The sequence below is a fragment of the Hyla sarda genome, chromosome 10 (assembly GCF_029499605.1).
Source record: "Hyla sarda isolate aHylSar1 chromosome 10, aHylSar1.hap1, whole genome shotgun sequence".
Classification (NCBI taxonomy): Eukaryota; Metazoa; Chordata; class Amphibia; order Anura; family Hylidae; genus Hyla; species Hyla sarda.
Window position 1 is genome coordinate 4,506,292 of NC_079198.1, and position 23,396 is coordinate 4,529,687.

A 23,396-nucleotide genomic window follows, 5' to 3' on the forward strand; every position below is an offset into this window, starting at 1 on the left:
GTGATGTCACCTCCTGTTTCTCCATCAGTAATGTCACTGTCCATAAATCTACAGCGCAGTGATGTCACTTCCTGTTTCTCTTCTCCATCAGTAATGTCACCGCCCATAACTCTAGAGCGCAGTGATGTCACCTCCTGTTTCTCCATCAGTAATGTCACCGTCCATAACTCTAGAGCGCAGTGATGTCACTTCATGTTTATCTAGAGATCCCAGTGATGTCATCTCCCATTTATCTAGACAAGTTATGTCACCTCCCATTTCTCCAAAAAGCAATGATGTCACCTCCTGTATAAAATACCATAACATCCTGCCCTCTGTCCTTGCTCTCGTGGTCACACGGCGACAAACATGACCGAGTCGTAGGATAGAAGTGTTGTAGCGGTTTATTTACATGTAGCCACCAGTGTGAACATGTAGTGTTTATATACATAGGGCAGATACTATACGAGGTCTGGGTGAAGCAGAGCTGAGTGAGATCCAAGCAGCTGCCGGCCGTGTCCATACAGGTCTCCTGAACTAAGGACACGTCTCCTGAACCCAAAGACAGACAGGTCTCCTGAACCCAAAGACAGACAGGTCTCCTGAACCCAAAGACAGACAGGTCTCCTGAACCCAAAGACAGACAGGTCTCCTGAACCCAAAGACAGACAGGTCTCCTGAACCCAAAGACACATCTCCTGAACCCAAAGACAGGTCTCCTGAACCCAAAGACAGGTCTCCTGAACCCAAAGACAGACAGGTCTCCTGAACCAAAAGACACGTCTCCTGAACCAAAAGACAGGTCTCCTGAACCAAAAGACAGGTCATAACCAAGACCCCCGCTCTTGATCAGACGTTTGCCAGCTGACCACCCCCTGGGGCAGACCTCAGGGTCAGACCAGGACGACCTCTGCCCAACATCATTCACAGGAGGTCAAATAAATACATTGTATAACAAGGCACCGGGAACATTCCGTAAGTAAATATCGCAGTAAGGCGCAGCTGGCGCTAAACTTCGATATCTGCGCATCCGCGGGACAAAAGGAGGAAGTCAACTAAATCTAGAACCGTCCCTGGAAATAAAACATCTGTAACATGAGGCAAACAAGTCCAGAGGGGCGCGATGCCTCCGGGTATAATACCCCCATCCCCCACCATCGCCTGCTACCTGTGCAAATTATTACCTAAAAACTCCACTGACTCGTCCGAGCCGCCGTCACGCAGTGCAAAGGGTTAAATAAAAGTGCAGCGGAGGACGCAGGGTTCATGCGGACAGGAAAACGCAAGAGAGGAATCGCGCTTCCATGCATGCCAGGCCGAGGAGGGGGTGAAGCCAGGCGTTCTACAGGGATAGATATAAGGGCCGCCTCCTATGATGTCACAGCGTGGTAGCAACATGCAGCGTGGACGCCTGTCGCGCTTTGTCGCCATTATTGTGGGCTTCGGTATGACTGTACATCGCAATATATAGGAAATATAGGAGGAAGCCTATACCATATTGCATGATTTCCCAACCAGGGTGCCTCCAGCTGTTGCAAAACTATAACACCCAGCATGCCCGGACAGCCTTCGGCTGTCCGGGCATGCTGGGCGTTGTAGTTTTGCAACAGCTGGAGGTACTATGGTTAGGCAACCCTGATATATGTCTTATACAACAGGCTGCACTTACCTCCACCACCTGCAGGGGCAGCAGAGCAACACTTAAAAGGGCCACTGCACCAGCATTATGTGAGTTCTGATAACTCTGCTTGCTGTCAGTGCATGAAACATTCACTCCAGATGCTGTAAACAAATCCAACTTCTCACAGCTGAGGGTTTGTTACAACCGATCCAGTCTAGGAAAACCCTCAGCTGTAACCTCATCCCAACCCATCACATCTCACAGCTGAGGGTTTGTTACAACTGATCCGGTCTAGCTCCAGACTGATGCGTTTTGATCCGCACAGATACACGGTAACAAACGCTTCAGCTCAGTAAGGACAGGACCGGTTCCGAGGCTCGGTGTAGACGCTGCGCTGAATCTCGCATACAGTCAGCCGCGGTGGGTGACCGATTATCAACAAACTTCTCACAGCTGAGGGTTCGTGACAACGCATCCAGTCCAGAAAATAAACATGAAAGCCGCCTCGCCCTGTACTTACAGATAGAAGGCACAATGTGGAGTCACCAGTCTCATCCTGTAGCCGCCACAACCAAAATATGCGCCGCCGCCGTCGCCCCCCCCTCCCCCAAACTATGATGGGAGTGACGACATTTGTAAAATTGTTAAAATGTAAAAAGAAAAAAGAAAGCAGCAGCAATGTGTTAGGGCACAATACACCCCCAGTTAATACCAACCATTCAAGCTTACGGCCGCGCCACCTGTGCCCGCATTACCGTCCCCATCCACATCGTCCCAGGCGGTGGCGGCAACGTGCACCCAACCCTGTGGGATCTCGCCCCCCTCCTGCCACATGCTCTATACCCCACAGGCGAGAGCATACAGTGGGTCGCTCACACCTCGGCACAGACATGCCCCACATGGCACCGTGCAGCTGGTATACACATGTGCGCCAGGTGACGCCCGCTGTGGAGTTAGTAGCAGCAATGTAGGGGGCACTGTATCCTGGTCGCCCCATCTTCTGTAACAACGATCCAGGGGCAGCCGTCCTGCGGGCGGGTAAGCAGCGTATATATATATATATCTATACATATATATATACACACACATTGTCCAATATATATATATAAATATACACAGATACAAGGATAGTGGTTCAGTCCCAGAGATGTCCAGACCACCGTGACCGATCTTCATGCAGGGGCCCCTCGGTTATCAGCACCAGGGGTCCCGGGAGGAGCGGCCGCGGCACAGGCTGTCACTGCGCTGCCAGGTGCTGTGGATCAGGGACAAGGCGTCTTCACACTTCTTCAGGGACGACTCCGGGATCGGTTTATGGGGGAGCTCCACCTGAAAAAGAGACAGCGTCACCCTCTGAGCTTCTGCTCTGCAAGACGGAAGGCAGTGTTTCCCAACCAGGGAGCCTCCAGCTGTTGCAAAACTGCATCTCCCACAGAGGAGGATAACATAATATTACAGGGGAGGAGAATATAATATTACAGAGGGATCTGTGGAGGTTAGAGGCACTAGATGCAGACATGGCAAATTAAGTTTAATGTGGATAAATGTAAGGTTATGCCAGTGTTTCTCAACCAGGGCGCCTCCAGCTGTTGCAAAACTACAACCCCCAGCATGCCAGGACAGCCTTCGGCTGTCTGGGCATGCTGGTAGTTGAAGTTTTCCAACAACTGGAGGAAAGCCGGTAAGGAAACACTGCAAATATAAATATACTCTAGCACGAGAAGGAGAACGGATCAAGAAAATACTGCAGCAGAAAAGCTAACGCATTTCGGCAACGTCTAACCTCCCTTCCTTGGGTCAATCTAAACCTTCTCATGGAATATTAGACTTTTCCGAAATGTTCTGAAAAAGCTGGAGGCACCCCAGTTAGGAAACACTGTCATATATATATACTGTAGCAGGAGAACAATACAAGAAAATAAAGTGCATTGGAAACATCTAACAAGTTTCGAGGAGGTCTGACCCCCCTTCTTCAGGTCAATCCAAACCTTCTTAAAGAGTACCTCTCATGATCTTGTTAAATGTTATAATCCCCCTAGTTCACTCCCCCTTCATGATAACCACCCCCGGCCTTTATTTTTAAGTTTTCTACCTGGATATTGCTCTGTATTTTCTGCTCAGTCTCAGTCAGATTCACAGACTGGGAAGGGGCGTTCCCAAGCAGGCGTGACATCATCTGAAGCCATACAGGGGTGAACTTCCTCCCTCACTCTGCTACACACAGCCCAGAGCAGTTCAGTGCGAGATTAGCTATGATTGGCCAAGGCTGCACACACATGCCCCTCAGCATTTCCTGCTTTTAGACTTCTGCCAGGCCAGCAGGAGTCCAAAGTCTGTGAAAGAGATGGGGGGGAAATGTGCTCTGGACAAGTAGGGAGACACCTAGTGGCAGCTTTTTAAACACAAATAAAACATATAAAACTTCATTTTTTTAAACAAAGTATATTAGAAAGATTTTTTATTTACCAAAAGGAGCGCAATAGCAAAAAATTTTTTAATGAGAGTGCCCATTTAAGCTGAAGGTGCCCTGGTTGGGAAACACTGATGTAAAGGGGAGTTACAACACGTTTTGAAAAGGTCTAACCTCCCTTCCTCAGGTCAATTCAAACCTTCCTGAAGTTAGACCTTCCCGAAACGCACAGCTGGAGGCACCCTGGATGGGAAACACTGATGTAAAAGGGGAAACATGCTGGAAGTTGTAGTTTTGCAACAGCTGTAAGCACCCTGGTTGGGAAACACTGCTTTATATACATAAACAAGGAGAACAAGAACGGACCATGATAAAAGTGCATCAGGAAGGTCTAACGTGTTTCGGGAACGTCTAATCTCCCTTCCTCCAGTCTATCCAAACCTTCGAGGGATGACTTTCCCAAAATGTATCAAAAACAGCTGGAGGCACCCTGGATGGGAGGGTGATATGTTCATGCTGAGCCTCCTGGTTCATGCCTGGCCATGCCAGTTGTCTCACGTACCTGGTATATGGATTTCCATGCTGTCCTCAGAGAGGTGAGGAATCGCTCGAGCTCCGGCCGGCAGCTGAAGTACAGGACCCAGGGCAGAAGGAAGTGACTGCGCTCCTGTGTGAACTCCTGTACGAGAAAGTGCGGCTGTAACAACACTGCAGCAGTGTGCTACCAAACTTTCTATTAACTTTAACCAGATCTCTGCTTGCTGTCAGTGAATGGCACCCATGCACTTTGTATAATCCGGATGAAAACCTGCACTGAACACTTACAAAATTTCTATTCTGTCCACACTAAAACACTGCAACAAGACCTCAGCTGTGAAAAGTATCAGGTCTGTACTGGATTTTGCAGCTTCTGGCTGTAAAATGGTATATTCCAATTCACTGACAGCAAGCAGAGATTTTAAAATGGCAAGGAAAAGGTACACAAAGTTACAGGACTCTTCATTGCACAGCGGACACAAGTATATTCAAGTCTAATCAACAATGGCGGCGACCTATGGGGGTGACACTGCCGCAGTCCTCACCAGGATACAGTACTCCTTCCCCTCCACAGAACCCACACACGACAGGTCCATTAACTCGCTGGAGCCGAGGGCCCGGAAGAAGCTCGTCTGACAGTCCTGATGGCAGGTGATGATCTTGTCCTGTGTCTGCACTAAACAGCAGGGAATACACGGGGAGGGGACATCGCCCTGAGGAACAACCTGAGGGACATAATTACTGAGATCAGGAGCTAACATAACCAGCAGAATAGTGAGTACAGCTCTGGAGTATAATACAGGATATAACTCAGGATCAGTACAGGATAAGTAATGTAATGTATGTACACAGTGACCTCACCAGCAGAATAGTGAGTGCAGCTCTGGGGTATAATACAGGATATAACTCAGGATCAGTACAGGATAAGTAATGTATGTACACCGTGATCTCACCAGCAGAATAGTGAGTGCCACTCTGGAGAATAATACAGGATATAACTCAGGATCAGTACAGGATAAGTAATGTAATGTATGTACACAGTGATCTCACCAGCAGAATAGTGAGTACAGCTCTGGGGTATAATACAGGATATAACTCAGGATCAGTACAGGATAAGTAATGTATGTACACAGTGATCTCACCAGCAGAATAGTGAGTACAGCTCTGGAGTATAATACAGGATATAACTCAGGATCAGTACAGGATCAGTAATGTAATGTATGTACACAGTGACCTCACCAGCAGAATAGTGAGTGCAGCTCTGGAGTATAATACAGGATATAACTCAGGATCAGTACAGGATAAGTAATGTAATGTATGTACACAGTGACCTCACCAGCAGAATAGTGAGTACAGCTCTGGAGTATAATACAGGATATAACTCAGGATCAGTACAGGATCAGTAATGTATGTACACAGTGACCTCACCAGCAGAATAGTGAGTACAGCTCTGGAGTATAATACAGGATATAACTCAGGATCAGTACAGGATAAGTAATGTAATGTATGTACACAGTGATCTCACCAGCAGAATAGTGAATGCAGCTCTGGAGTATAATACAGGATATAACTCAGGATCAGTACAGGATAAGTAATGTATGTACACAGTGACCTCACCAGCAGAATAGTGAGTACAGCTCTGGAGTATAATACAGGATATAACTCAGGATCAGTACAGGATAAGTAATGTAATGTATGTACACAGTGATCTCACCAGCAGAATAGTGAGTACAGCTCTGGAGTATAATACAGGATATAACTCAGGATCAGTACAGGATAAGTAATGTAATGTATGTACACAGTGACCTCACCAGCAGAATAGTGAGTACAGCTCTGGGGTATAATACAGGATATAACTCAGGATCAGTACAGGATAAGTAATGTAATGTATGTACACAGTGACCCCACCAGCAGAATAGTGAGTACAGCTCTGGAGTATAATACAGGATATAACTCAGGATCAGTACAGGATAAGTAATGTAATGTATGTACACAGTGATCTCACCAGCAGAATAGTGAGTACAGCTCTGGGGTATAATACAGGATATAACTCAGGATCAGTACAGGATAAGTAATGTAATGTATGTACACAGTGACCTCACCAGCAGAATAGTGAATGCAGCTCTGGAGTATAATACAGGATGTAACTCAGGATCAGTACAGGATAAGTAATGTAACGTATGTACACAGTGACCTCACCAGCAGAATAGTGAGTGCAGCTCTGGAGTATAATACAGGATATATGTAATGAAGATTGTATAATATAACTTTGGACGCAGTCACTCACCCCCTTCGATACGGCTTGGCACAGATGTAGCATCCAGTCGGCCATTTCTTCCTCGTTGGCTGCACTCAGCTCCAGGGAAGGCTGATCGGTGAGGATCACCTGAAATGAGTGTGCTCTCTCTGTGGTGTTGGCCCTCCTGCACCCTCCACACTGCTCCCCCCTGCAGGGTACATGCACATTAGTGCAGGAACAAAATATACTAAATATGTGAACAGCGCAGCGTCAGGGCCTTACCCCAGATTGATGGACAGCAGGGGGATGACATCCGTCCTATCCGGGTACTGGTATAAGATTCCATTACTGCAGGGGAGCAGTCACATGTCAAAGATGGAGAACTCACAGCACAACATCTCCCATTGCTGCCCAGTGACCCCCTCACCTGAGCACCACGTAACATGTCTTCCAGGTATCCCTGCCCAGGTAGGACACGCTCGCCTTGTAGTGAAGGACGCCTTCCTTGGACACGGTCTGATCTCTGGATAAGTTTGGCGCAGACGATCCTTGAGCGTCATCCGAAGGATCCTCCCAGTGCACGAGTCCATAGTAAAGCATGACCACTTTTGAGGCCTAAAATACAGCAAACCCATCTAGAAATCGGTGACAAAGCGTTATGGACAGAAGACTAGACCCCAACCCTTGTGGAGCCATGATGGACATGTGCGGGTCACCATGCCCTGTAGCGGGGTGCAGGACTGGAAGAAGCTTGTGATTTTTTTACCTCAATCTTAGTCTCCTGGGATACAAATTTTGCAAGTGCGAGTCTTTCCATTGTGGCATCAGTCAGGACACCGGGGTACGGAGGCTCCCGACACCCATTTATCATGGCCGACTTCAAAGCAGATATGAAGATTCTAAAGGAAAAGAATGAACGTTGCTAAATCCAAAAGTTGTTCCCAAAATATAATCAGATGTTCTCCAAAACATATTATGGGGAGAAGGTGACAGAAGCCGAAGAGTTAAGTAGATACAATAAATTCCTACAATAGATACAATATATCCCCCATCATAACTATGGTGACTGGACACAGGACCCACTATATGGACCAGCTCCCTACAATGTCATGTGACCACAATGTTAGTGGCCAAGCTGGAAGACCGTAGTCATGTGACACCATAAGAACAATGCAACATTAGAAGGGCCATCCAGATACCAGGAGAATTGTTATGGGGACAGACAGGACGCGCAGCTGAGACTCACTCAGTCAGTGACTGGTCCGCGGTGTCCACCAGAAACTGCCGCCGCCTATTCGTGCACACGAGAGTCACCGCCTGCTGATCGAGGCCGACCTGCCAGAGACCAGGGAGAGAAGCTGTAAGCGCGACAGCGATGACCAGCGGAGAGGAAGACACCACCTGACACCTACCGAGATGTAGTCCAGCTCATTGTACGACACGGCGTCTTCTACCATGTACGGCTTATCTGCAGAACCTGCGCAAAACACAAGAGAAACGGTCAGAGACGGGAGGGAACCCGAGGAGACGCTACAATGGGGGAAACATGAAGGGTCTGACCTTTCCTCAGCAGGTAGATGTAGCAGTCAGTCAGCAGCACATAGACCAGCTGCATGTCTCCCTCCATGTGTCCTGTACTCATTCGGAACATCTACACAACACGGGATAAAAGGGCAGAACAAGTCAGACAAAAAGCTGGGGCCCCACACACCGCTCCTAGAGGACCCCCACACCGCTCCTAGAGGACCCCCACACACCACACCAGGAGGACCCCACACACACACACCGCTCCTAAAGGACCCCACACACACACCGCTCCTAGAGGACCCCCACACACACACACCACACCCATAGGACCCCCACACCCAGAGGACACCCACACACCGCTCCTAGAGGACCCCCACACACCACACCCAGAGGACCCCACACACCGCTCCTAGAGGACCCCCACACACCACACCCAGAGGACCCCACACACCGCTCCTAAAGGACCACACACACACCACACCCAGAGGACCCCCACACACACCCCGCTCCTAGAGGACCCCCACACACCACACCAGGAGGACCCCCACACACCGCTCCTAGAGGACCCCCACACACACACACACCGCTCCTAGAGGACCCCACACACACACCGCTCCTAGAGGACCCCACACACACACCGCTCCTAGAGGACCCCACACACACACCGCTCCTAGAGGACCCCCACACACCACACACCGCTCCTAAAGGACCACACACACCACACCCAGAGGACCCCACACACCGCTCCTAAAGGACCACACACACCACACCCAGAGGACCCCCACACACCGCTCCTAAAGGACCACACACACCACACCCAGAGGACCCCCACACACCGCTCCTAGAGGACCCCCACACACCGCTCCTAGAGGACCCCACACACCCCGCTCCTAGAGGACCCCCACACACACCCCGCTCCTAGAGGACCCCCACACACACCCCGCTCCTAGAGGACCCCCACACACCCCGCTCCTAGAGGACCCCCACACACACCCCGCTCCTAGAGGACGCCCACACACACACACCGCTCCTAGAGGACCCCCCACACCCCGCTCCTAGAGGACCCCCCACACCCCGCTCCTAGAGGACGCCCACACACACACACCGCTCCTAGAGGACCCCACACACACCCCGCTCCTAGAGGACGCCCACACACACACACCGCTCCTAGAGGACCCCACACACACACCGCTCCTAGAGGACCCCACACACACACCGCTCCTAGAGGACCCCCACACACCACACCCAGAGGACCCCACACACCGCTCCTAAAGGACCCCACACACCACACCCAGAGGACCCCACACACCGCTCCTAAAGGACCACACACACCACACCCAGAGGACCCCCACACACCGCTCCTAGAGGACCCCACACACACACACACCGCTCCTAGAGGACACCACACACCCCGCTCCTAGAGGACCCCACACACCCCGCTCCTAGAGGACCCCCACACACACCCCGCTCCTAGAGGACCCCCACACACACCCCGCTCCTAGAGGACGCCCACACACACCCCGCTCCTAGAGGACCCCCACACACACCCCGCTCCTAGAGGACGCCCACACACACACCGCTCCTAGAGGACCCCCCACACCCCGCTCCTAGAGGACCCCCACACACACCCCGCTCCTAGAGGACCCCCACACACACAGCTCCTAGAGGACCCCCCCACACACACCGCTCCTAGAGGACCCCACACACACACCGCTCCTAGAGGACCCCATATACACACACAGCATGTCCCTGGAGGACCCCCTCACCTTAAATAGCTGCTCCTCATTCTCTCTGAAGACGTGAAGCATCAGCAGCAGGAGGAGGTTATTGTCCACTCTGAGAAGAAAAGATAGAAAGAACATTATGAAAACTGTTCCAGTGTCCCAACCAAGTACTACATCTCCCAGCATGTCTGGATACCTCTTGTACTAATCCCAGAGCTCCCTGTATATCCCGATACCTCCTGTACTAATCCCAGAGATCCCTGTATATCCCGATACCTCCTGTACTAATCCCAGAGATCCCTGTATATCCCGATACCTCCTGTACTAATCCCAGAGATCCCTGTATATCCCGATACCTCCTGTACAAATACCAGAGCTCCCTGTATATCCCGATACCTCCTGTAATCCCAGAGATCCCTGTATATCCCGATACCTCCTGTACTAATACCAGAGCCTCCTATATATCCCGATACCTCCTGTAATCCCAGAGATCCCTGTATATCCCGATACCTCCTGTACTAATACCAGAGCCTCCTATATATCCCGATACCTCCTGTACTAATCCCAGAGCCTCCTATATATCCCGATACCTCCTGTACTAATACCAGAGCCTCCTATATATCCCGATACCTCCTGTAATCCCAGAGATCCCTGTATATCCCGATACCTCCTGTACTAATCCCAGAGATCCCTGTATATCCCGATACCTCCTGTACTAATCCCAGAGATCCCTGTATATCCCGATACCTCCTGTACTAATCCCAGAGATCCCTGTATATCCCGATACCTCCTGTACAAATACCAGAGCTCCCTGTATATCCCGATACCTCCTGTAATCCGAGATCCCTGTATATCCCGATACCTCCTGTACTAATACCAGAGCCTCCTATATATCCCGATACCTCCTGTAATCCCAGAGATCCCTGTATATCCCGATACCTCCTGTACTAATACCAGAGCCTCCTATATATCCCGATACCTCCTGTACTAATCCCAGAGCCTCCTATATATCCCGATACCTCCTGTACTAATACCAGAGCCTCCTATATATCCCGATACCTCCTGTAATCCCAGAGATCCCTGTATATCCCGATACCTCCTGTACTAATCCCAGAGCTCCCTGTATATCACGATATCTCCTTTGTATTTTAGGTCTTTACCTAAACTCGCAGGGGTGAGGGGCTTCCCCAGGACTCCCTTGTCCCTCCTCGACCCCAGAGTCCTCCGCGAGGCTCAGCACTGGACTACTATTCCCACCAGAGTCGGTGGTGGTCAGAAGCGGTTTGCTGCTGGGATCTTCTAGCTCTTTAATCTGTGCGTCTCCTCGTGTTCCTCCTTCTTCTTCTTGTCCATCATCCTCAGGGCCACTAAGAACATGTGCTGGTTGGCTCTGGCTTGTAAGGTCATTGTCGCCACTACCTGCTGTAGGAGCGTCTGGACTCTCTGGGGTAAAGTAGTAGAAGTCCCTGGGATCCTGAACTCCCTGGCTAACGTCTTGGCTCTGGAGGCCACCGGGGGTCTCCCCCGGGGAGCAGGTCCGAAAGGAATGGTTTGTGGGTTCCTGGTGAGAGTCCCAATTCTGAGAGTCCAGTTGGCCATTCAGCTTTTCGATGACGTCGCTCAAGGGCTGCCCTACTCGCTCCATGGAGGTGTCCTGCATCTTGGGCAATCGGAGGGCGGTCTCGGCCAGTTCTCCGGTCTGCTCTTCCGTGTCGCCATTACAGACGCCCACGTTCTGTTCGCTCTCCAGGTCATCGGGCTCCGAGGTGCTGAGGAGGGGCCGGGGGCCGCCGTCTTCGGAGCGAACTTTCTTACGCTTTCCGCCTCTTTTCTTTCGTACTATTCTGAAAGAAGGATTACGGGATCAAACGGGAAGAACGCAACGGGGAGGCGAACCTTCACCAACTGACCTGATGGAGGCGCCAAACTAGAGTCAATGCCCTTCTACATTGTGTGTGGGGACGAGAACCATCCACGAGATCAGTGGTCTCCAATCGGGGAAACCCCAACTGTTGCAAAACTACAACTACAAGCATGCCCAGATCTACCAACAAGTTTTCCAACAACTGCCAGACACCAGTGGTGGATTATTTTAGATCTGGGGGTAATCTGATGTCTATGGGCAGTTCGGTGACCTCCCCCAGCAGTGGCCATGGCACTAAGATTTTGGGTAGACAATATTGGGGAGGTCTGGACACTCCCAGGTTGGCTTCTGCCCCCCCCCCCATTGTCCCCACTTACCTTATGACCTCCAGCTCGGAGTTGTTCTCCGTGTATGTAGTATAGTTGGCATTGCCCCCCGTCTTCCGGGATGCCCCGTGCACAGGGGTGGATTCTGAGGTGGAGAGGCCATCAGTGACATCTTGGCGCGCGGCCTGCGGGGGCCGTTTATAAGACAGGGGGGTGTCCGAGGAGGTGACTTCGAGCTCCGAGTCTTGCGTGATGGGGTCGCTGGTGTCGGGCGTGTCGGCTGCCGTTCCCGGCCCTGAGGTGACATCAGAAGGTGACAGATCTTGTGTGAACGGGTTGTATCGGTGCACTGAACTCTTCCCTTGCGTTTTGGGGCCATTGAGCACAAATGGCGCCGCGGAGCAGGGGAAGCTGCCGCCATCATGGAGGTCTCCGTCTGTGAGAGACAGGCAGGTGACAAAGGGGCGGGGGGTGGGGAGATCATTAAGAACTGTCATTTACTCATAGTAAAGGGGGGGGGGCAATCTACGCAAAACCAGGAGATAACGGAGGGTCCCAGAAAAAATCACCCCCACCCCCCCCGATCCTACATTTATCGTATGTCTAGATTTGAGTGTTCACAGGTGAGTATATGCTGTAAAGCCTCTTTCACTTTATGGGTAGGGTCACACACAGCGCATCTGCAGCGTATTTCATGCTGCGGATGCGCACACCGCCACCGGCAGTCACAGTGTGATGGCAGAGCGAGCTCCCAGCTGCAGGCGGGTACACAAAGCGGACACATAGAGCTACCCGGCCGCAGCTGGGAGCTCGCTCTGCCATCGCTCTGTAACTGCCAGTGGTGGTGTGCGCATCCGCAGCATGAAATACGCTGCAGATGCGCTGTGTGTGACCCTATGAAGGTAATTCCACAAAAAAGGCGTACCTGATACTAAAACCCTTCCAGGTGACGACCTCATGAGGGCGAGTGAGAGAATGTCCAGAGTGTGCAAAGCAAATGAAGGATACACAAAAGAATTTAATGATTCCCAACCAGGCACCCAGCTGGTACAAAACTACAACTCCCAGCATGCCCAGACAGCCTACGGCTATAACTGGATTGGTTGGGACCTGGTTGGGACACACTGACGTAGACTTTGGATTTTATGACAATAAGCGAGAAGGTGTCGGAGCGCCCCCTGGCTTTTCGTCAGATGACCCTACTATTTCATGTCTTTTTTTGGTGGTGGTGATGGGGGGGGGGGGGGGGTGTTATTTAATAATACAACATTTTAGGTCCGATTTGCAAATGTAAAAAACAAGAGGACATTGAATGTTAATGGAAACGTGAGCAAGAACAGGATAATGCAGGGGTGGGGGTGTACATGAATGTACAGGCATATATATATACACACATATACACACACACACATATATATATATATATATATATATACATACATATATATATATATATACATACATACCGGTATATATATATATATATATATATATATATATATGTGTGTAAAAAAAAAATAGATAGATAGATATATATATATATCTATCTATCTATCAGTGGTCTTCAACCTGCGGACCTCCAGATGTTGCAAAACTACAACTCCCAGCATGTCCGGACAGCCGTTGGCTGATCTATATCTTTCTCTATAATATATGTGTGTGTCTGTGTGTATATATATATATATATATAGGTGTATGTATTTTTTATAATATAACTGGTATACACACACAGGTATATATACAGGAGTATACATGGAAGAGTATAGTATACAGGCATATATAGAAGGAGTATACAGGGATAGATCACTAAATTAGCTGCAAAGCACAGAACTGGTTGGTTAGTAACAAAAACATCTCAAATCATAAAAAAGCAACAACACAACAAAATCAAGAGCGCCCCCTGCAGTCAGTCTGGAGTATTGCAACTTTATCAGATGCTGTGACACTACAACTCCCAGCATTCTTTACAGTGAACCCGTCACTGCCAGCATCCCGTCTATAAGCTCTAAGCAATGGTTTCCAAACTGTGGTCCTTCAGATTTTGCAAAACTACAACTCCCAGCATGCCTGGAGAGCCAACGGCTGTCCGGGCATGCTGGGAGATGTAGTTTTGCAACAGCTGGACGTACACTGGTTGGGAAGCAGACAGGTAAGCCAAGAATCTCCCCTCTATTGGCTGCCCGAGCATTCTGGGAGTTGTGGTTTTGCAGGATCTGGAGGTCCATGGTTTGGAGACCACTGATCGTTGGTCTGTCAGTGAGGAGAGGTCACATGCAGCTTCTCTGTACAATAAGTCACCACTGAGGGAGACTCAGCAATAATCTGGGCACAAACGAAAGGCTCCGAGACACAATTCTCCTCAATATTCAGCAATAGAGAAAACTGTGCAAAGGAGGTGAGAACGAGCAGATGACACGTAGAGGCCGCACAGGATGCAGAAGTCCAGTGTACAGGGCAGTAATATAGAAACCAGACGGACACAGAGTGTCACCCATGGAGAACGCATTGTTTCTATTAGATTATTACTGACCCCACCCCCACCCTCTAGCCTATACGGTGCGGCACGGTGTAGGGCAGGACATCATGTCCAGCAGTTCAATGTGGATGTTCAGGAAACTCCTCTATTATATTTAGTTCCTCTCTTTTGTCTGTGGATTCTGGGTCACACTCTGCCGGACACCAGACCCATCTACAGGGATCAGCATCGCCCTTGGAATTGGTGTGAACCGGGTGGGTTAGTATCATTAGTTTATCAGCCTGGAGATGCGACATGGAGATTAGTGAGGATATCAGTAAGAGGAAGTTTGAGAACACAACGTGAGGAGGAGAAGACAACGTAAGAAGAACAAGACAACGTGAGGAGGAGAAAACAACGTAAGAAGAACAAGACAACGTGAGGAGGAGAAGACAACGTAAGAAGGACAAGACAACGTGAGGAGGAGAAAAAGACGACAACGTGAGGAGAAGAAGACGACAACGTGAGGAGGAGGAGACAACAAGGTGAGGAGGAGAAAAAGACAACAACGTGAGGAGAAGAAAAAGACAACAACGTGAGGAGAAGAAGACGACAACGTAAGAAGGACAAGACAACGTGAGGAGAAGAAGACGACAACGTGAGGAGGAGAAAAAGACGACAACGTGAGGAGGAGAAAAAGACGACAACGTGAGGAGGAGAAAAAGACGACAACGTGAGGAGGAGAAAAAGACGACAACGTGAGGAGGAGAAAAAGACGACAACGCGAGGAGGAGAAAAAGACGACAACGTGAGGAGGAGAAAAAGACGACAACGCGAGGAGGAGAAAAAGACGACAACGTGAGGAGGAGAAAAAGACGACAACGTGAGGAGGAGAAAAAGACGACAACGTGAGGAGGAGAAAAAGAAGACAACGTGAGGAGGAGAAAAAGACGACAACGTGAGGAGGAGAAAAAGACGACAACGTGAGGAGGAGAAAAAGACGACAACGTGAGGAGGAGAAAAAGACGACAACGTGAGGAGGAGAAAAAGGCGACAACGTGAGGAGGAGAAAAAGGCGACAACGTGAGGAGGAGAAAAAGACGACAACGTGAGGAGGAGAAAAAGACGACAACGTGAGGAGGAGAAAAAGACGACAACGTGAGGAGGAGAAAAAGACGACAACGTGAGGAGGAGAAAAAGACGACAACGTGAGGAGGAGAAAAAGACGACAACGTGAGGAGGAGAAAAAGACGACAACGTGAGGAGGAGAAAAAGACGACAACGTGAGGAGGAGAAAAAGACGACAACGTGAGGAGGAGAAAAAGACGACAACGTGAGGAGGAGAAAAAGACGACAACGCGAGGAGGAGAAAAAGACGACAACTTGAGGAGGAGAAAAAGACGACAACGCGAGGAGGAGAAAAAGACGACAACGCGAGGAGGAGAAAAAGACGACAACGTGAGGAGGAGAAAAAGACGACAACGTGAGGAGGAGAAAAAGAAGACAACGTGAGGAGGAGAAAAAGACGACAACGTGAGGAGGAGAAAAAGACGACAACGTGAGGAGGAGAAAAAGACGACAACGTGAGGAGGAGAAAAAGGCGACAACGTGAGGAGGAGAAAAAGGCGACAACGTGAGGAGGAGAAAAAGGCGACAACGTGAGGAGGAGAAAAAGACGACAACGTGAGGAGGAGAAAAAGACGACAACGTGAGGAGGAGAAAAAGACGACAACGTGAGGAGGAGAAAAAGACGACAACGTGAGGAGGAGAAAAAGACGACAACGTGAGGAGGAGAAAAAGACGACAACGTGAGGAGGAGAAAAAGACGACAACGTGAGGAGGAGAAAAAGACGACAACGTGAGGAGGAGAAAAAGAAGACAACGTGAGGAGGAGAAAAAGACGACAACGTGAGGAGGAGAAAAAGGCGACAACGTGAGGAGGAGAAAAAGACAACGTGAGGAGGAGAAAAAGACGACAACGTGAGGAGGAGAAAAAGACGACAACGTGAGGAGGAGAAAAAGACAACGTGAGGAGGAGAAAAAGACGACAACGTGAGGAGGAGAAAAAGACAACGTGAGGAGGAGAAAAAGGCGACAACGTGAGGAGGAGAAAAAGACGACAACGTGAAGATGACGATAACATGAGGAGACGACAACGTGAAGATGACGATAACATGAGGAGAAGACAACGTGAGGAGGAGAAGAAGATGACAACGATAACGTGAGGAGAAGACAATGTGAGGAGGAGAAGACAACAGTAGAGAAGATGGAGAAAACAATGAGAGGAGGAGAGAAGGGAAAAGTCTGAGAAGAAGGAAGAGAGAAGTGTATGCAACGTAACGAGGAGGAGAGGGAAGGAGAAAAGACGACCGTGTGAGGAGGAGAAAGAGAAGATAAAAATAGAAAAGAAGGAGAAGAAAACAAAAGAAGAGCTAACACAAGGAGGAGAAGGAAAAAATGTGAGAAGGAAAGAAGAGAAGGGAGAGCAAGGAGAAGAAGGAAAGAAGAGAGAAGTGAAGGCAACATGAGAAAAAGAGGAAGAGACGTTAGGAGAAGGAAAGAAGACAAGAAGAATGACTAAAGGAGAGAAAATAACACCATCAGGAATGGGACAGGACATGATGCAGAAACACAGCAGGTCCCCACCTTCCCAGTCTGTGCTGGGGACGGACGGCACCGCAGGGTAAGCATCTCCAAAATCATAATCTACAGAGACCAGGGACAAAAGAGCGGATTAGACACCAGCGCAGGCGGATCAGGAATCAGCGCAGCTCCATGTTTATTGCGTGTACTCCCAGCACCCCCAATGTCACCACGTTACACCCTGCACCGCTCCTACCTTCACTGGATGGAGCGATGGCGCTGTCGTCCCACTCCAGGTTGGTGGAGTTCATGGAGTTGAAGGAATTGAGAGACAGACTGTCAGAACCTCGAACATTGCTGGGAAGACGGTCCTCAAAGTCAAGGAGATACTGGGGCTTGTAGTACTCTGGCATGTAAGGGGCCAGGTCCAAATAAGGAGCGTCCTGCAGATAAGGAGAACGATCACACAGGTCCGGGGCCCCTACTAAGGGACAAACTCAGATGGCGGATAATGATTTATAGACTAATAATCCTTCCACCACCTGTACAGATCGGGAGGAGGAAGCGACATAAACCGGATATAAACTAACAGGAACATATAGGGTCTGCTGTACAGTCTATCAAGATGAGCGTCCATACAACACAGGCCCGACAGATCCTTCATGTTGTTATCAGTGAGATGGGAGGACGGAGGGACAGACCATTCAATCCCTATATCCTGTATTATACTCCAGAGCTGTACTCACTATTCTGCTGGTGAGATCACTGTGTACATACATTACATTACTTATCCTGTACTGATCCTGAGTTATATCCTGTATTATACCCCAGAGCTGTACTCACTATTCTGCTGGTGAGATCACTGTGTACATACATTACATTACTTATCCTGTACTGATCCTGATTATATCCTGTATTATTCTCCAGAGCTGTACTCACTATTCTGCTGGTGAGGTCACTGTGTACATACATTACATTACTTATCCTGTACTGATCCTGAGTTATATCCTGTATTATACTCCAGAGCTGTACTCACTATTCTGCTGGTGGAGTCACTGTGTACATACATTACATTACTTATCCTGTACTGATCCTGAGTTATATCCTGTATTATACTCCAGAGCTGTACTCACTATTCTGCTGGTGAGGTCACTGTGTACATACATTACATTACTTATCCTGTACTGATCCTGATTATATCCTGTATTATACTCCAGAGCTGTACTCACTATTCTGCTGGTGAGGTCACTGTGTACATACATTACATTACTTATCCTGTACTGATCCTGAGTTATATCCTGTATTATACTCCAGAGCTGTACTCACTATTCTGCTGGTGAGGTCACTGTGTACATACATTACATTACTTATCCTGTACTGATCCTGATTATATCCTGTATTACACTCACTATGTGCTCCTATTATCTGTGATCTGTTACTTCTCAGAATTAATACTCAGACACTACTCAAAGGCCTAAATCTTGAGGCTGCACCACTGACATGTTCTGCACAATGCAGTGTTGTGGATACAGCCCCCATAAATAGGCCGTACAGTCTTTGGGGTCTTTTCTTGTCTCCCTGTTCACTAAGGAAATTCAGAATATTTCCCTTCATTTTCATTTGCAGCACAAGGACTCGAGTCCCCAGAACGTCCACAGCCAAATACTCACCATCTCCAGATCAAATCTAATGAACTCCAGACCGGACACCAGGGTGAGGAAGAGGGTGAGATGATCATGGCTGCAGACCAAGGCATTCCTGGAAGAGAAAATCACAGAACTGACCGGGGAAGAGAGAGGAGAGGGCACTGCGATAGACACTAGAGGTGGGGGGGAGGGCGCTGCGATAGACACTAGAGGTGGGGGGAGCTGCGATAGACACTAGAGGTGGGGGGAGGGCGCTGCGATAGACACTAGAGGTGCGGGGAGGGCGCTGCGATAGACACTAGAGGTGGGGGGGAGGGCGCTGCGATAGACACTAGAGGTGGGGGGAGCTGCGATAGACACTAGAGGTGCGGGGAGAGCGCTGCAATAGACACTAGAGGTGGGGGGGAGGGCGCTGCGATAGACACTAGAGGTGGGGGGAGCTGCGATAGACACTAGAGGTGGGGGGAGGGCGCTGCGATAGACACTAGAGGTGCGGGGAGGGCGCTGCGATAGACACTAGAGGTGGAGAGAGGGCGCTGCGATAGACACTAGAGGTGGGGGGAGCTGCGATAGACACTAGAGGTGGGGGGGGAGCTGCGATAGACACTAGAGGTGGGGGGGGCGCTGCGATAGACACTAGAGGTGGGGGGGGGGCGCTGCGATAGACACTAGAGGTGGGGGGGGGCGCTGCGATAGACACTAGAGGTGGGGGGGGGCGCTGCGATAGACACTAGAGGTGGGGGGGGGGGGGGCGCTGCGATAGACACTAGAGGTGCGGGGAGAGTGCTGCAATAGACACTAGAGGTGGGGGGAGGGCGCTGCGATAGACACTAGAGGTGGGGGGAGGGCGCTGCGATAGACACTAGAGGTGGGGGGAGCTGCGATAGACACTAGAGGTGGGGGGAGCTGCGATAGACACTAGAGGTGGGGGGAGCTGCGATAGACACTAGAGGTGGGGGGAGCTGCAATAGACACTAGAGGTGGGGGGAGGGCGCTGCGATAGACACTAGAGGTGGGGGGAGCTGCGATAGACACTAGAGGTGGGGGGGGGCGCTGCGATAGACACTAGAGGTGGGGGGGGGCGCTGCGATAGACACTAGAGGTGCGGGGAGAGTGCTGCAATAGACACTAGAGGTGGGGGGAGGGCGCTGCGATAGACACTAGAGGTGGGGGGAGCTGCGATAGACACTAGAGGTGGGGGGAGCTGCGATAGACACTAGAGGTGCAGGGAGAGCACTGCGATAGACACTAGAGGTGCGGGGAGAGCACTGCGATAGACACTAGAGGTGCGGGGAGAGCACTGCAATAGACACTAGAGGTGCGGGGAGAGCACTGCAATAGACACTAGAGGTGCGGGGAGAGCGCTGCGATAGACACTAGAGGTGGGGGAGGGCGCTGCGATAGACACTAGAGGTGGGGGGAGGGCGCTGCGATAGACACTAGAGGTGGGGGGAGCTGCGATAGACACTAGAGGTGGGGGGGCGCTGCGATAGACACTAGAGGTGGGGGGGCGCTGCGATAGACACTAGAGGTGGGGGGGCGCTGCGATAGACACTAGAGGTGGGGGGGGCGCTGCGATAGACACTAGAAGTGGGGGGGCGCTGCGATAGACACTAGAGGTGCCGGGAGAATGCTGCCATAGACACTAGAGGTGCGGGAAGAGCGCTGCAATAGACATTTGAGGTGCGGGGAGAGCGCTGCGATAGACACTAGAGGGGGGGCGCTGCGATAGACACTAGAGGTAGAGGGTGTTGCTCTAGACACTAGAGGGCACAGCGATATACACTATAGGTAGAGGATGCTGTGGTAGCTAGTAAGGGTAGGGCGAGAGGGTACAGAAGTAGATACTAGAGGTTGGAGGAGAGGGGACTGCAATAGACACTAGAGGTAGGAGGAGAGTGTTTTGCGGTAGATACTAGTGGTAGGAGGAGAGTGTTTTGCAGTAGATTCTAGAGGTAGGAGGAGAGGGTTTGGCGGTAGTGATAGGAGGAGAGGGTTTGGCGGTAGTGATAGGAGGAGAGGGCATTTGCAGAGAGGGGGGTGGGATCACACAACTTACTTGTAGTAGTATTTCTGTAGGAGACTTTGGTTCTCCTGGAATAACCTCAGGTAACTCTCCAGGGAATTCTCATTGAGGGCCAGGTAGAGCCAGGCGCGACCTGTAGGGGACAGCAGAGGTTACATGGCGGTAGTGGATCGCTGCAGGCGGATAGAGGTCAGTACTCACTGCGGCCCAGCAGCGTCGCCACATGTTCCTGCTCCTCGATCTGCTTCACGGCTTCTCTACGGGTAAAATGGACGACGAGCACCCAGTAACCGGAGGAGATGTCCTGTAACCTGCAGGGGGAGACAGGACCGGGGTCATCACTCTGTCACCATCAATCTACCCCCCAACTCCCCCCCCACCCCCACCCCGATCCAACTCACCCGTAGAGCAGAGCGTGGTCCAGGTGCTCGCACAGCCTCTGCAGGACGCGGTCGTGGTTGCGTATAGCGGGGGTCTCATCCTCACAGGCAGCAAAGTAACTCTGTAACTGAGGGGGGAAGAACCGGGGTTACCGCAAAGTGCTGCCCGAAATCCTCCCTCTAGGCCAGTGTTTCCCAACCAGGGTGCCTCCAGCTGTTGCCTTTGGCTGTCCGGGCATGCTGGGAGTTGTAGTTTTGCAACAGCTGAAGGCACCCTGGTTGGGAAACACTGCTCTAGGCAGATATTACAGCACAGTTATATACACTGCTCAAAAAACATAAAGGGAACATAAACAAACAACCCGACGTAACAACCCGACGTAACAACCCGACGTAACAACACAACGTAACAACACAACGTAACAACACAACGTAACAACACAACGTAACAACACAACGTAACAACACAACGTAACAACAACAACGTAACAACAACAACGTAACTCCAAGTCACTGACACTTGTGTGAGATCCCACTGTCCACTCAGGAAGAACAATGATTGACAATCAATTTCACATGGAACAGACAACACGTGGAAATTATAGGCAATTAGCAAGACACCCCCAATAAAGGAGTGGTTCTGCAGGTGGTGACCACAGACCACTTCCCAGTTCCTATGCTTCCTGGCTGATGTTTTGGTCACTTTTGAATGCTGGCGGTGCTTTCACTCTAGTGGTAGCATGAGACGGAGTCTACAACCCACACAAGTGGCTCAGGTAGTGCAGCTCATCCAGGATGGCACATCAATGCAAGCTGTGGCAAGAAGGTTTACTGTGTCTGTCAGCGTAGTGTCCAGAGAATGGAGGCGCTACCAGGAGACAGGCCAGTAACTCAGGAGACATGGAGGAGGCCATAGGAGGGAAACAACCCAGCAGCAGGACCGCTACCTCCGCCTTTGTGCAAGGAGGAGCAGGAGGAGCACTGCCAGAGCCCTGCAAAATGACCTCCAGCAGGCTACAAATGTGCATGTGTCCACTCAAGGGTCAGAAACAGACTCCATGAGGGTGGTATGATGGGCCGACGTCCACAGGTGGGGGTTGTGCTTACAGCCCAACACCGTGCAGGATGTTTGGCATTTGCCAGAGAACACCAAGATTGGCAAATTAACCACTGGCACCCTGTGCTCTTCAAAGATGAAAGCAGATTCACACTGAACACGTGACAGAGTCTGGAGACGCCGTGGAGAACGTTCTGCTGCCTGCAACATCCTCCAGCATGACCGGTTTGGCGGTGGGTCAGTAATGGTGTGGGGTGGCATTTCTTTGGGGGGACGCACAGCCCTCCATGTGCTTGCCAGAGGTAGCCTGACTGCCATTAGGTACCAAGATGAGACCCTCAGACCCCTTGTGAGACCATATGCTGGTGCGGTTGGCCCTGTGTGATTTTGTTGTCAGCGCATTCAACTATGTAAAGAGGAAAGGATTTCATACGATTAGTTCATTCAGATCTACGACGTGTTATCGCAGGGTTACCTTTATTTATTTGAGCAGTGTATATTACACATGTTCACATCCCAAAAATAGGGAACTTCTGTCCCCACAATGTCATAAGGGATCACGAGACGAGGCCTGCAGAGCTGACAATTAAAGGGCCAGTCACCCCCAGACTGATGCTCATAAGAGGAGCGGCTGACATCAGGGAGGACGCCGCGCGCTCAGCTGGTTGTCTGTATTTCCGGACGGTCGGGATTCCTTCAGCTGTTCTGGAATCACAAACCGGTCATGTGACATTTCAGAAACCTGTTCTGCCATTTAATAGAACTACAAGTGTCAGCATGCCCCTAACCCATTGTTTCCCAACCAGGGTGCATCCAGCTGTTGCAAAACTACAACTCCCAGCATGCCCGGGCAGCCGTTGGCTGTCCGGGCATGCTGGGAGTTGTAGTTTTGCAACAGCTGGAGGCACCCTGGTTGGGAAACAAAGCCCTATCCACTGACTGATATCGATAAGCGGAGGTTAACAACATGGTTTGGCCCCCGTCACCTCTCGTGTCCTGCTGTATAACCTCTAATATACCGT

At 50.4% G+C, this 23,396-nt stretch overlaps 1 protein-coding gene across 4 annotated transcripts in view; it reads right to left on the reverse strand.

Annotated features, from left to right (window-relative positions):
- Positions 1-371: 371 nt before the first annotated feature.
- PLEKHM2 (pleckstrin homology and RUN domain containing M2) overlaps positions 372-23,396 on the reverse strand; it is a 32,384-nt gene continuing 9,359 nt past the window's right edge. The window contains exons 2-20 of one of the 4 annotated variants that reach the window (XM_056541628.1): positions 21,339-21,445; positions 21,139-21,248; positions 20,971-21,070; positions 18,936-19,023; positions 17,522-17,708; positions 17,329-17,388; positions 12,279-12,522; positions 11,198-11,881; positions 10,080-10,149; positions 8,347-8,437; positions 8,199-8,263; positions 8,033-8,121; positions 7,553-7,685; positions 7,214-7,401; positions 7,069-7,134; positions 6,835-6,994; positions 5,093-5,272; positions 4,573-4,689; positions 372-2,929 (exon numbers count right to left, since the gene is read on the reverse strand). In XM_056541628.1, the coding sequence (XP_056397603.1) occupies positions 2,795-2,929; positions 4,573-4,689; positions 5,093-5,272; positions 6,835-6,994; positions 7,069-7,134; positions 7,214-7,401; positions 7,553-7,685; positions 8,033-8,121; positions 8,199-8,263; positions 8,347-8,437; positions 10,080-10,149; positions 11,198-11,881; positions 12,279-12,522; positions 17,329-17,388; positions 17,522-17,708; positions 18,936-19,023; positions 20,971-21,070; positions 21,139-21,248; positions 21,339-21,445 (2,874 nt within the window). In that variant the 3' untranslated portion in view covers positions 372-2,794. Of the gene's footprint in view, positions 2,930-4,572; positions 4,690-5,092; positions 5,273-6,834; positions 6,995-7,068; positions 7,135-7,213; positions 7,402-7,552; positions 7,686-8,032; positions 8,122-8,198; positions 8,264-8,346; positions 8,438-10,079; positions 10,150-11,197; positions 11,882-12,278; positions 12,664-17,328; positions 17,389-17,521; positions 17,709-18,935; positions 19,024-20,970; positions 21,071-21,138; positions 21,249-21,338; positions 21,446-23,396 lie in introns of all 4 variants that reach the window. The other 3 variants (XM_056541626.1, XM_056541630.1, XM_056541627.1) reach the window with 3 other exon arrangements.